The 14,141-nt window shown below is 43.6% G+C and overlaps 1 protein-coding gene across 4 annotated transcripts in view; it reads right to left on the minus strand.

Annotated features, from left to right (window-relative positions):
* The window catches only part of LARGE1 (LARGE xylosyl- and glucuronyltransferase 1), a 606,971-nt gene that overhangs the window by 333,611 nt on the left and 259,219 nt on the right, over positions 1–14,141 (minus strand). For all 4 annotated transcript variants that reach the window (XM_052639332.1, XM_052639333.1, XM_052639334.1 and 1 more), the window contains exon 3: positions 774–1,075. In XM_052639332.1, coding sequence (XP_052495292.1) covers positions 774–1,075 — 302 coding nt within the window. The remainder of the gene's footprint in view (positions 1–773; positions 1,076–14,141) is intronic.

The following is a 14,141-nucleotide window of genomic DNA, read 5'->3' on the forward strand; positions in this document are numbered from 1 at the left end:
TAGAAGGAAGGATGAAGAATTATGCAGTTAACAAATGACTAGCTGGCTCTCTACTCCCCAGCAGCGCCCCCAAGCAACCTGCCAAGTGGACCATGCAGGCAAGATAATACTAGTCACACGATGGAGAAGGGTGCAGAACCCAACTTCCTGCCTCGATGACTCAATGAGATCCTCCCCTTCTCCCCTTTCCCCTTTCAAACCTGTAGGACTTCCCTGGCGGTCGACTGGTGAAGAGTCGATTTGCCAATACAGGGGACATGCGCTCAATCCCTGGTCCAGGAAGATTCCACGTGCTGTGGGGCAACTAAGCCCGTGAGCACTACTGCTGACCCCTCACTTAAAGCCCATGCTCCACCACAAGAGAAGCCACCACAATGAGAAGCCCGTGTAAACTGGAGAAGCAGTCCTCGCTGGTCACAACTAGAGAAGACCCGCACACAGCAATGAAGACCCAGCACAGCCAAAAGTAAATACATAAACGAACAAATGTTTTTACAAAGTGAAACAAAAATGAAATTCATTAAGGAAAAAAAGTATCATGGCAGAAATACCTCTGTGGTGCAGGCTTTCTTATCCCCATTTTTCAGATGAGGAAAACTGAGGCTGAGGCTTAAACAATCTGCCAGGCAAAGTGAGTAACCTAGCCAGATTCACACCCAGGCCTGAGTCAAGCATGCCAGCTCTTTCCAGGCCACTGGCCATGCTTCCAGGAGGCATCGGCCAGGGTGGGCAATGAGGGGCTGGGTCCTTGGAAGGTTCCCAGGGCTCTTTACCTCGCACTTCTCCACGACCGGCTGCTGCCCGCACTCGGAGCTGTTGCCCGCCACGATGCCGGCGCGAAGATTCTCACTGTCGCCGGTGCCCTCCTCCATGGAGTAGGTCTTAGAGTGGTTGCCACGCCGGTGGGATGGGCTGCGGCCCTGGGCCAAGCTGAGCTGCCGGCGGAGGGCACGGTTCTCCTCCTCCACCTCGCGCACTCGCACCTCCAGGCTCTCGCGCTCCCGCTGGCTGGACGCAGTGTACCGGGGGCTGTGTGGCTGGGCCTCCAGCGGGGACAGAGACACCGGCTTCCCATCTGTGGGCACGGAGAGACGGGAACCGTTAAGGTCGAGGAAAACGATGTGAGCCCCTCCAAGTACCCAGGACATCCAGATTCCCTTCACAGTCCCACCGAGAAGGGAAAGCAGGTGCAAAGTGAGTTATAAATGTATGCATCCAGAGTGAACTGGGAACAGAGTTGAAAGCAGAATGACTTGCCACGGGGGTAAAAAACTAACATGCTGCTTAACTATTTACAATCGCCAAGACCTAGGAGTCCATCGACAGGATAAAGCTGTGGTATATACACGTGGGAACGTTACTCAGCCATGGAAAGAAAGAAATAGTGCAATTTGCAGCAACATGGACGGACCTAGAGATTATCATACTAAGTCAAAGGCAAATATCATGATATCTACTATATGTGAAATCTAAAATATGATACAAACGAACTTATTTATGAAACACAGAGAGATTCAAGAGACTTAGAAAACAAACTTTGGTTATGAAAAGGGATATGGAGAGTAAATTAGGAGTTTGGGATTGGAACATTCAAACTACAATATATAAAATAAACAAGGTCTTACTGTATGACACGGGGAGCTATATACAAAATCCTGTAATAAAACATAATAGAAAAGAATATGAAAAAGAATATGTATATATGTATAACTGACTCGCTTTGTTGTACAGCAGAAACACAATATTGTAAATCAACTATACTTCAATTAAAAAAAGAAAAACTAACAGGCTGTTTAGAGAAGACAATTGTAATTTTCCTAATTAAATCCAGTCTTCTTTTCCCTACTGGGCACATTTCCAGGTGGATATTCTTGTTAGCAATAAAATATGAATATGAAGGAGGAGGCGGTAGGAGGGAAGGAGAAGAATGGGGGTGGGTAGGAGGAAGTGGAGAAGAGCAAAAGGAAGAGAAGAAATAAAAAGGAGAAATACTAACTACTAAGTTTATTTAGTTCTTCCTATGTAAACTCCTATTCATCCTTCAAAACCCAGTTCCAGAAGCATCACCTCTCAAGGGAAGCCTTCAATTTTCAGATAAAATATCTATCAGCGTATTTCAACACAGCACTAAGACAAATATGTACCTATCATACTGGATTTGGTAAAGTGTTTTACTAAATGTCTCCTTTGCAGACTGAGAGCTTAATAAGGATAAAAACCGGGTCTTACTTATCCTTGTGGTAACATTATATCTGATAAATGCTGGCATGGTGGATGCATCTGTCCATGGCAAGAGTGAAATAGTTAAGTGCAAAAAGGAAGAAGGAAGTAGGAGCATAATCGTGTAACTGAACGCCAGAAACAGTCTATACACTGTCAGAAACCATACACAGAGAGGGCAATGACATCTCTCAAAGTCACACAAACGGAACACAGGGGAATCAGAATTTGTACCCAGGTTACTCTTGTCTCAGAGCCTGTGCACTCTCCACTTAAATGCGATTTCATAAAAGGCCACATAAAGAGCCATGGATTTAAAAATTAATACAAAAGTCCCATCTCTAAGGATACTTAGCATAACCCCTTGTATACAGTAGGTGCTCAATGCAATCTTACTGTTGAGGAGCCGCAGGGACACAAGACACACCCCAAACTGTCCCATGCTACAGAAATCCCGGAATCCAGCTACAACACAGCTGCCTCAGAGACAACCAAGCAAAAATCACGTCTCTAGAAAATTACTCTCTCTCAGCCGCCTGCTAAAAAAAAAAAAAAAAAGCTTTTTTTTTTTTTTCCCCACTTGGAGTTTTTCTTCTTCCTACTCAGACCCCACTGAGCTTGCAGACTGTCCCAGGGAGGCTGTGTGACTCACAAAACTCGAGGATCAAAGACTGTGATGAATCACACCCTGTGAGTTTCACCTGTGTTGCCTTGCCGAGCCGGCCCGTGCCCAGGGCCTTTTGATGTGTCTGTGGGTTTGCACAAACACAACTCCTTTTTTCCCTCTTAATCACCTCAGGGTAAAACACCTGAGCTCCGAGTCCTCTGCTATCCACACAGCAAATATGACTTGCTGAATTCCACTGCTCGGGACCGCAGATCAAAGGCCGAGGCAGAGTGTGTGGGGACATGAAATCACAGGTTGATTAGGACTGCACTGTTACCAAGCTCTCTGATTACAAGCTCGACCCAGGCTTTTGAAACCTGTCTCCTTGCTTGGTAAAACCAAATTAGTTTCACTGAAAACGAAGAAGAAAAGGTAGCAACAGCAATTGTGTTTTCTCAGCCAACATCGACCCTTCCAGCAGGGGTGAGGAAGATGACCACCAAGCTTCCATCAGTGGGCAGGACAGTTAGGCTTTATACCTGCTATGGCTCTGTGTGGGGCTGGGTAGTTGACACTGGTAATGTCTTGGGTTACCACAGCACAAGCAGGTGGCAATTGGTGTCTCCATTACAGATGAGGGAACTGAGCCTCTAAAAGCTTAAGCCGTGTTCCCCTCGTGGTGACAGGAAACAAGGTCTCTGTGACTGCACGTGGCCGAGCTCCTGCATTTAGGCCCTGAATTGGAGGTATAGTTGTTCTGGTGTCTCAGGGGTCTTCTTTTCTCTGAAAGCACCTTGGCATATTTGGGGAGGAACCCAGGAGGCTCTGGAAGCCCACCAGGACCCCAGAAGCTCCAGAAAAAAATGTAACAAATGGAAACTCTAATAAATTTGTTCTTTAGAGGGATTAAAAGCTCTGAACTTCGGTTTTCCATTCTGAGAGTGGAAACGCTCACCCTGCAAGGGTGATAGGAAGTGTAAGACACTGAAATACCAACCATTTGGCCTCTCGTTGGAAGGCATTTGGTGTCAATTAGTTGCTGCAACCCCTGTCCAAGGGGTGCAGGTGATGTTATGGCCAAAATGAGTTGATGATGTCAATTAGGGTGCTGAGGGCTCTCCACCTATTGAATACAGGCTGTTCTCTGAGTGGTCCTTGGGAGCAAGTGGTCAGCAAACTTTCACTTACTTTGCTATGTGGCATCCCTGCACCTTCTTCCCTTCAGCCTTAGGCAAGTCAAGTTTCATCCAGAGGCAAAAGAGAAAAGCAAACAGGGTTCCCATAGGGACCCGGTCACTTCCTCTAGCTCCTTTCCCCAAAGCTCCGCATTTTGCGTTATTTCTAATTCTTTGACTATGTGCTCGTAAAGACACAATTATGTAATCCTGAAGCAATTCTAAATCCAGGGTAGTGAGGGGGAAAATGCTTTCAATAACCTGTGTCCATTTCCTGCTTTAAATCCCAGCTGGTTTTGACCAAACATAGCTCTCAAAGACTTGCAGGTGTTTTCTCTACCATAAAACTCCATAAACTTGTCATTGATGAAGTCACATAAAAATAATAAAGTAATAAAATCCAGGCCTCAAAGAGGGGGGAGCTGATGTTGGAGAAAGCAACATGCTTGACTGTGCCCAGTGCCCGGCACCTAAGAAGGGGTTGGTAAACAGCAGGGAGGGAGATGGGAGGGAGATTCAAAAGGGAGGGGATATATGTATACCTATGGCTGACTCATGTTGAGATTTGACAGAAAACAAAATTCTGGAAAGCAATTATCCTTCAATTAAAAAAAAAAAAAGAATTGGAATTGCTGGTTTGTGTGTTTGTCTGAACAGTGCGTCACCTTGAGCAGGGCCCTTCATCTTCCTCAGCTGGTTTTCATTCTGACAGGGAGTGTCCCGGAGATGTGCTCCAATGCCCTTCTCGGCTTTAACTTCCCAGGAGCTCAAGTACAGATGGACCCTCCGTCTCTAACCCGGGCGACCCATCCAGTGCTGCGTGGGCGGAAATCAAGACAGTGGGGCCCATTGCCTGCCACATTCGCAGCTCATTCCAGTTTTATTCAGCCTGACTCTGGCTTTTGTTCCTGGACTACTCTCCTCTCTGGCTCCTGCCCCTTTTGCTCTTGCATCTCCTAACCCTCTGGAGGTGGGGTGAGGAGAGAGTTAGGACAGTGCAAGCTCTGCTCTCTTAGAAGTGGTTTGAACATCTGTGTGATGCCTTCTGGGCCCTGGTCTCTCCCATCACATGGGACTTTTTGGCCTATGGAAACTACTGTACCCACAGCAGCTATTTGTCATGCTGGCAGTGGTGAAGCTTTCCCCTCCAATCCAGCTTGGATAAAATTCCAGCCCAATACACATGCTGAGTACACAGCCTGCCCCATGTGCAACTCATCACCTGAATTCAACCAAGTAGTCTATACACTAGTCACCAAGATAGGTCCACTGGTGCCTGTGGTTCCACACCTGCAGATTCAACCAACCGAGATACATATTCGTTGAAAAAAATCTGCACGTTGAGGGTCAGTGCAGCTCAAACCTGTGTCATTCAAGGATCAACTGTACTTACAAAGTGACCTCATTATAATCTGAATTACTGGGGGAAGTGGGAGAGATAGCCAAGAAAAGCAAACAAATCACATCTATTCCTAAGAGTATGGATTTGGAATAAGAAAATGCTGAGTCTGAATTATGGTACTGCCATCTGTTTATAACTGTGTGTTAGTCAGTCAGTCATATTTAACTCTGTTTGACGCCATGGACTGCAGTCCACCCAGCACCTCTGTCCATGGGATTTTGCCAGGCAAGAGTACTGGAGTGGGTTTCCCTTCGGGCAAAGTACTTACCTTTTGTGGCTCCCTGTCCCCATATGTAGAATGGGGGACAGGTGTGTGTGTGTGTGACAAGCATACTACCCAGCATCAGGTGTATTCAGAGTAGACACTCAAGTTTCCCCTTTCCACCCACCCCACCAAATCTGGAGGCAGGACACAAAGACATGGTGAAGAGGATCCTTCATTTCTGAGCCCCTTTGGCCTTTGCTTTTCTGTTACCTTTCCTTCCAGGTTTCTTTCTTTCTTTTTTTTGATCTACACTTAATTTGTACACAGAGAGCATCTTTATCACATGATGCCTATATGTTTTGCTCTACAGTTCAGCCCACTTTTAAAATGTCAAACAAGACATCATTTGAAATCTCAGTTGACAACATCTTCCTCCTCCCTCCCAAACTTCTTAAAAAACATGAATTTATCACTGAATTTGAATCTCTGAATCCACTTGAGATGAATGTTCTGAATTAAGAATCAACACATCTAAGATTCAGAACAAAAAAGGTAAATTGAAAATCAACCTCCGTGCAGTGCGGTGACAGAGATTAGGGACTTGGCATCCAGAACGTCTTAAGTGATGATCTGAATCAATTTGTGTGTGCTGAAATCTCTCTGGAGTGCTGGCATTTCACACTGTGATATCCATCATTGAAAATGGATAGAACTTGGGGCTCGTTATGGAGGCAGGGCCCCTCAGCCCTGAGGCCATCCATGTTGGGGGCTCACATCAGCCCCTTCCAGAGGTGACACCCCTAGATCTTTCTAGGCAAGGACACTAGAGTCCCTGCACTCATGCTCAGATTTCATGAAGGCTGTCCCCGCCCACCGCCCCGCCAATTACATCATCCTACCCATGATGAAGACACTGCGTCCCTAACCTTTATACAGCAAAATCCCCCTACGTACAATCTGTTGCCAGGGCCTGCCAATTTTCCCTTCCTGATGTTTGAAGCACTTGTCTCTCATTCTATTTCAAACATTCCATCAAATCCAGCCTTTTAATGGTATCCTAAAACAGGGGTCAAACTTTTTCTATAAATGCCCAGAGACTAAATATGTTTTACTTTGCAGGCCATGCAGTCTCGAATGCAAGGACTCAACTGGCATGGCAGCACAAAAGCAGACACAGAAATTCCCTACTCATTCCTAATGAGTATGGCTGTGTTCCAACAAAACTTTATTTAAAACAACAAGTGCTGGGCCAGATTTGGCCTGCGAGCCCTAGCTTGTGGGCCATTGTTCTAGCACATTGGTCTCCTCAGTTTGTCTCCCCATTTCCAATCTCTGTCTGTTCCAGCCAGCCTTACTCACAGGTGCCAGGGATCATGTTCTTAATGAGCACTCTATTCCCATCACATTTTGCAATTTGAAAAATGTACAGAAGTCACTTCATCTGCTTCAATGTCATCAATCAAACACTTGGTCAGTTCCTATTGAGCACATGTCCAGTGCTTAGAGGCTGTGTCATTTCATTTTAATTCATACAACACTTTAAATGAAGTGGGTGCTCTCACTGTGTTAGACAAGTGGGAAAAAGAAGAAACAGGCTCATGATTTAACTTGTTCAATTTTATCCCAGGAACAAACAGCAAAGGGAGCAATTTGAACTCAGGTACATCAGCTCCAGATCAATTTCTCTATTTGCCCCAACCATAATGTTTCCTATTTGCCCCTCTCCAAACAAGTACAATCTAGTTTGTCGTTTCTTCTGCTTCATCTTTTGGTCCCTTAGGCCAGTTGTTCTCATTCTTAGCTACCATTACAATCCCTTGAGAAACAACAACAACAGAAACTCGCATATTAATTAGCTCAGAATCTATGGAGATTAAGGTCTAGATATCAGAATTTTAAGAAGCACCACTCTCCTGGTTCTCCTCTGTAGCTGAGGTTGAGAAACCGTGGCTCAGGAATTTCCCCCAGTTCTCAGGCTGAGATACCATAAGCCCCAGCTGCCACTGTTTGCTCCTTAAAGCAAATTTAAGAAACTGGCTTAGATACGAAGAGGTCTTCAGCAGCACTGCTGCACTTTATTCTGGTGCTGCTCTAACCCAGAGCCCAGCTTCTTTGCTTGAGTCTCTACTATATTCTTAGAAACTCCCGTCCTGTAACCCAGGGAAACTTAATTTCCTTTATACCCTAGGCTACTCGGTGTTCTAGCTCCTCCAAGCTTGGAGCGGTTGCTGCTATCAATTCTCCTTCCTTCCAGGATGAGAGCTCTTCCTAAAGCAGGGCCCTATGACTGCAGCAGCCAGAACTTCCAGCTTCCCTGGTTCACCCAGACACCCATCTCTAAGACCGATAGGTCACTTCATTCCAGTGAACTCTCCAACTCCTCACCTTCCACCTAAGATTCTGCTCATTAAGGATGCATTTTGTAATTTTAAAAAACACAATGCCCTTCTTTCAATCAACATAAAAACTTCACATGTGTGCATGCTAAGTCGCTTCAGTCGTCTGACTTTGCAACCCCAAGGACTGTAGCCCACCAGGCTCCTCTGACCATGAGATTCTCCAAGCAAGAATACTGGAGTGGGGTGCCGTGCCCTCCTCCAGGGGTACTTCCCAACCCAGGGATGGAATCTGCATCTCTTATGTATTCCTGCGTAGGCAGGTGGGTTCTTTACCACTAGGGCCACCTGGGAAGCTCAAAACCTTCACACCCTCCTTCAAGGCATTTCAAAATGGCAAAATAAATATTGTGGCCAAAGTCATTTTAGAAAAATTTAGAAATCTCAGTGCAACCTTGAAAGTTGCACGTTTTAGTGAAAGTCACTCAGTTGTGTCCGACTCTTTGTGACCCCATGGAATATACAGTCCATGGAATTCTCCGGGCCAGAATACTGGAGTGGGTAGCTGTTTCTTTCTCCAGGGGATCTTCCCAACCCAGGGATGGAACCCAGGTCTCCCGTAGTACAGGCAGATAAAACTGTTGTTAAATTTTAATCACTGGAGCCCCACGTGACAGTTAATTCTACTGACATGTCACAAGTCCAGGTGTCACTAATTCTTGGTAGTTGATAGTTTCAGAGAAAGACACAGGTCTGGGTGGAGCCACTTTCCCAAGTTCTGGAATTGTGGAATCCAGCTCACCCAGAGAAGAAAAATGGGAGTGATGACATCAAAAGGCTGCTTACTTGTTATGGGATAAATAGGGTATGTTTTACCCCAAGATTCTCCAAAGTCATTTTCTGGAAGTCATGTTCAGCAACCAAAGCAAACTTGAGTTCCAGCAAAGACCCTGAAGGTCATCTGGCAAAGATCAAACACAACAGTAAGGAAAGAGCACCTCACAACTTCTAGAAAGAATCGGCTTGTATATTTTGGAGATTAGTTAATTCTTTATCAATTGTTTCAGTTGCTAATAATTTATCTTATTCTGAGGACTGAGTTTTCTCCTTGCTTATAGTTTCCTCCATGTGCAAAAGCTTTTACGTTTGATTAGGTCCCATTTGTTTATTTTTGTTTTTACTGCCATTATTCTAGGAAGTGGGTCATAGAGGATCTTGCCGTGGTGTATGTCAGAGAGTGTTCTGCCTATGTTTTCCTCTAAGAATTTTATAGTTTCTGGTCTTATATTTAGGTCTTTAATCCATTTTGAGTTTATTTTTGTGTATGGTGTTAGGAGGTGTTCTAATTCCATTCTTTTACACACAGTTGACCAGTTTTCCCATCTCCAAAATATACAAGAAGCTCATGCAGCTCAATACCAGCAAAACAAACAACCCAATCAAAAAGTGGGCAGAAGAGTTAAGCAGACATTTCTCCAAAGACGACATAGAAGCCATTCTCCAAAGAAAATGGCTAATAAACACATGAAAAGATGCTCAACATTGCTCATTATTAGAGAAATGCAAATAAAAACTGCAAAGAGGCAGCATCTCACACCAGTCAGAATGGCTATCATCAAAAAGTATATAGACAATAAATGCTAGAGAGGGTGTGGAGAAAAGGGAACGCTCTTCGACTGTCGGTGGAATGTAAATTGATACAGTCCCTATGGAGAGCAGTATGGAGATTTCTTAAAAACTAGGAATAAAGCTACTATATGACCTAGTCATTCCGTTACTAGGCATATACCCCGAGAAGCCAGAACTGACAAAGACACCTGTACCCCAATGTTCACTGCGGCACTATTTACAATAGCTAGGACATGGAGGCAACCTAGATGTTTACTGGGAGATGAATTGATAAGGAAGTTGTGGTACATGTATACAATAGAATATTACTTAGCTACAAAGAGGAACACATTTGAGTCAGTTTTAATGAGGTGGACGAACCTAGAGCCTGTTACTGTGAAGTAAGTAAAAAAGAGCAAGACAAATATCATATTAATGTACATATATATGGAATTAAGAAAGATAGCATTGATGATCCTACTTGAAGGGCAGCCAAGGAAACACAGACATTTTGGACACAGTGGGGGAAGGAGAGGGTGGGATGATATGAGAGGACAGCATTGAAACATGTACATTACCATATGTAAAATAGACAGCCAGTGGGGGTTTGTTGTATGATGCAAGGAACCCAAAGCCAGTGCTCTTTGACAACCTAGAGGGGTGGGATGGGGACGGACGCAGGATGGGGGTTCAAGAGGGAGGGGACATACATATAACTAATGCCAAATCATGTTGATGTATGGCAAAAATCATCACAATATTGTAAAGTAATTGTCCTCTAATTAAAAAAAAAATTTACTAAAAAGAGAGAGAGGAAAAAAAAAAAAAAAAGGCAGAAAAGAACTGCAACCAGCAGGCTAGAAAAAGTGGCCTAGATTCATCTCATCGTAATAGATTTTTCCTTCATGAAACTGTTTTCCAGAACCTTGTCTTAAAGAGCTTCATTAAGTCAAGAAAATGAAGACATTTTTAGCACCAATTTGCTGTCTCCCTAGCTGGGTTTTGGCTAGAAGTGCTTAAAGGTATCCTAATAAGCAATAGTATCAGTGGTTTGCCCCTTGAAACTTCAGAATCAATGATTTCAAAGCTTCAATTTTTTTTTTCCCCCCAAACATCCTAAGTTCTAAAAGTCGGAGACAGTTGGTCTTTGAACCACTGTTCTTACAGAAGTGTAACTGAATCTTTCCGCTTCTAAATCTGGCCAATCTTATTTCCCTTTGATGTCCAAAGAATCTAAGTATTAACAGAAAGACTTTGTTGGTAGCATTGAAATCGTCAGCAAACAAGAAAAAGTATAATGTATTTACGGCTCTATTTTTTATATAATTGAATGACATGGGCTTAGACCACTTAGGTAGTTTAGAAAACAACTATTGGAGTTTAACAACATGGTGCATCCCAGAAAATGTGGTCTTTATTCCAGTCTCAAGAATCAACCAGTGTGTGAGAGCAAAATAAATTCACATTCCCATCACCTTTGATCACTCTCTGCCCCCATTTAGTTCATTAACTTCAATCATGTTTTTCTTGCGTAGCCTCAAAGATGCCAAGCTTTACTGGTGACCTTCAATGGCTGTTTCCTGTTCTACGGTGCCTTGAGACATAGTTCATATACTTGCGATAGTTGGAAAAGTTCCCTTTATTAGGAGAGACTTCAAAACCAGAAGCAAAATGAGCACAATGATTTTATCCTTTGCAAAGTGTGAAATGGACATGCCACCCCAAGTTACCAACCAACATGGCCTTTGATTGAATAATGAGAAATATTCTAGAATTCCTCCTTATAATTTCCTTTTTGGAAGCACTCAAGATAAACGACTTCATATTTTTCCATTGATCTATTTTTTTTTTAACCTTAGCAAGAAATGTGCTATTTTATATGAAATATTCATAGCCCTTATAAAATCCCACTAATATGTTCCAAGAGTAGCAAATCATATATGTTGGAGAGAATCATATTTTATAGTAAACCATTCTTAATGAGGCTTACTCTTTTTTTTTTTTTTTTTGGTAACTAAAATCTTGTTCACATCAAGAAAGCTACATGGGATGAACTCTTCATTGAGGTTTTAAATTTTATATCTGTCACACTAAGGATACTGAAAACTATTCTTTTCTAAAAATGTGAACTCATACTTGGTGTAAGCCTCACACTGTCATTCTCGGTGGCCATTTTTATTAATCAGAAAACATTGAAAAATAATTTTAATGGGGAGTATTGACAAGAAAGTCTGGTTTGGATTATGGAGGGATAGAAGATTTCAATGGCAGGCAGCAGCTGCGTCAGGACTCAAGACAAACCTGCAAAGCCCTCACTCATCCATTCTGCTCCCTTCTCTTCCTCAGGGCTCTTTGTTGCTGTTGTTGTTTAGTTGCTAAGTCATGTGCGACTCTTTTGTGACTCCATGGACTGTGGCCTGCCAGATTCTTCTGTCCATGGGGTTTTCCAGGCAAGAATACTAGAGCGGGTTGTCATTTCCTTCTCCAGGGGTTCTTTCCTGCCTGGGGATCAAACCCACGTCTCTTGCATTAGCAGGTGGATTCTTTACCACTGAGCCACCAGCGAAGGCCCCCTACCCTCAAGGCTCCTAGGTTATCTCATTTTAGGGGTGAAGTGTCAGAGCGGAATTCAGATCTAGGGAAAAGAGTCAAGGACTCTTGTAAAAAGGACTCAAAAGAATGACTGCCTTCTAGCATGCATGCATCTTTCACTGGACTGTGTCAGACTTGAAGGACGGTGCTCCGCTCATCCAGGGAAGAAGGGGACAACCAAACAGCACAGCTGGACTTGGATATTCTCCTGTGTTTGGAGGATAGCACATTCTCATGAATGTTCTGGGAGTGAAAAAGGAAAGTGAAGTCGCTCAGTCGTGTCCGACTGTTTGCGACCCGTGGACTGTAGCCCACCAAGCCTCTCCGTCCATGGGATTCTCTAGGCAAGAAAAAGGAAAACTGAGTGCAAAACGTGGCTAGAAGTTGAGACAGTATTCCTCAAACTCTATGTCAGTGATGGTCATCAGTGTGCTTATCCGCTATGGCATCTGAAATGAGGCATATGCCTATCTGAGCAAAGGCTCTTTCTCTGGGCTGCATGTAAGTGAGGATCAACACAGGGGAAAAACCCCCTCTCCCACCTCTAGTGTTTCAGGAGCTCTTGTGTCAGTGAGGACTGGCTTGATCTGCATCACGTTTTCTGGGCCCTCTGACACACCTCATCTGCTCTACACTGAACTGGCTTTGAGATATAGCCACTGCTCTTCATGCAAACCGCATGCAGAAAGCACTGCCTCAGGAGAACCCAACTTGGCCTGCAGTGTTGATGATATAGTTAGACCTGATGAGATACTGAAAAAAAGGAGTTGGGAAGCAGATCAGTAGAAAGAGTTATCCAGACAAGCAGGACTCTTGACGTGCATGGTTAAAGTCTGAAATGGCTATGGAGCCCACCACCAGCACCAGTAGTTGCCATAGAGAATATTCCTACATCTCTCCAAGGAAGACACAAAGATGACCAAGAGGCACATAAGAAGATGCTCAACATCACTAATTATTAGAGAAATGTACATCAAAACTGTTACCACAATTGAAGTATCACCCCCACACTTGTCAAAACGGCCATCATCAAAAAAATCTATAAACAATAAATGCTGGAGAGGGTGTGGAGAAAAGGGAACCCTCTTGCACTGTCGGTGGGAATGTAAATTGATATAGCTACTATGGAGAACAACACAGAAGTTCCTTAAATAACTAAAATTAGAACTATCATAGGACCCAGGAATCCTACTTCTGGGTATATACCCTGAGAAAAACATTTAATTCATAATGACACATTGTACCCCAATGATCATTGCAACACTGTTTACAATAGCCAGGACAAGGAAGCAAGCCAAATGTCCATCAACAGATGAATGGATAAAGAAGGCGTGGTACATATACACAATGGAATATTAGTCAGCCATAAAAAGGCACAAAACTGGCTCATTTGCGGAGTTGTGGATGGACCTAGAATCTGTCATGCAGAATGAAGCAAGTCAGAAAGAGGAAAAAGAAAAAAGCAAATATTGTATATTAATACATGTATGTGGAATTTATAAAGATGCTACAGATGAACCTATTTCCAGGGCAGGAATAGAGATGAAGACATAGAAAGTGGACATGGGCAAAGGGCAGGGCGGGATGAATTGGGAGGCTGGGATTGACATAGACACACAACCATCTGTAAAACAGCTAGTGGGACCTGCTCTATAGCGCAGGGAGTTCAGCCTGGCATTCTGATGACCTAGGTGGTGGGGATAAGGGAGGATCAAGAGGGAGGGGCTAGATATAAACCATACAGCTGATTCACTTCATTGTACAGCAGAAACTGTAAAGCAATTATACTTCAATAATAAAAGAGACTATTTCTACACATTTCAAAGACCAGAGGAAGCGAGTATTTTTGTGAATGCGGTTGATTCTTTCAACAGCATCCCCTTCCTGTAAACTGCCACGTCACCTAAATCAATGTTACCAGCCTCGGCTCAATTGTAAATTAAAAACAAGAGAAAGCAAGCAAAAGCCTGCCTGAGCATCCCTTTGCCTATAAATG

The sequence above is a fragment of the Budorcas taxicolor genome, chromosome 5, assembly GCF_023091745.1.
Source record: "Budorcas taxicolor isolate Tak-1 chromosome 5, Takin1.1, whole genome shotgun sequence".
NCBI lineage: Eukaryota > Metazoa > Chordata > Mammalia > Artiodactyla > Bovidae > Budorcas > Budorcas taxicolor.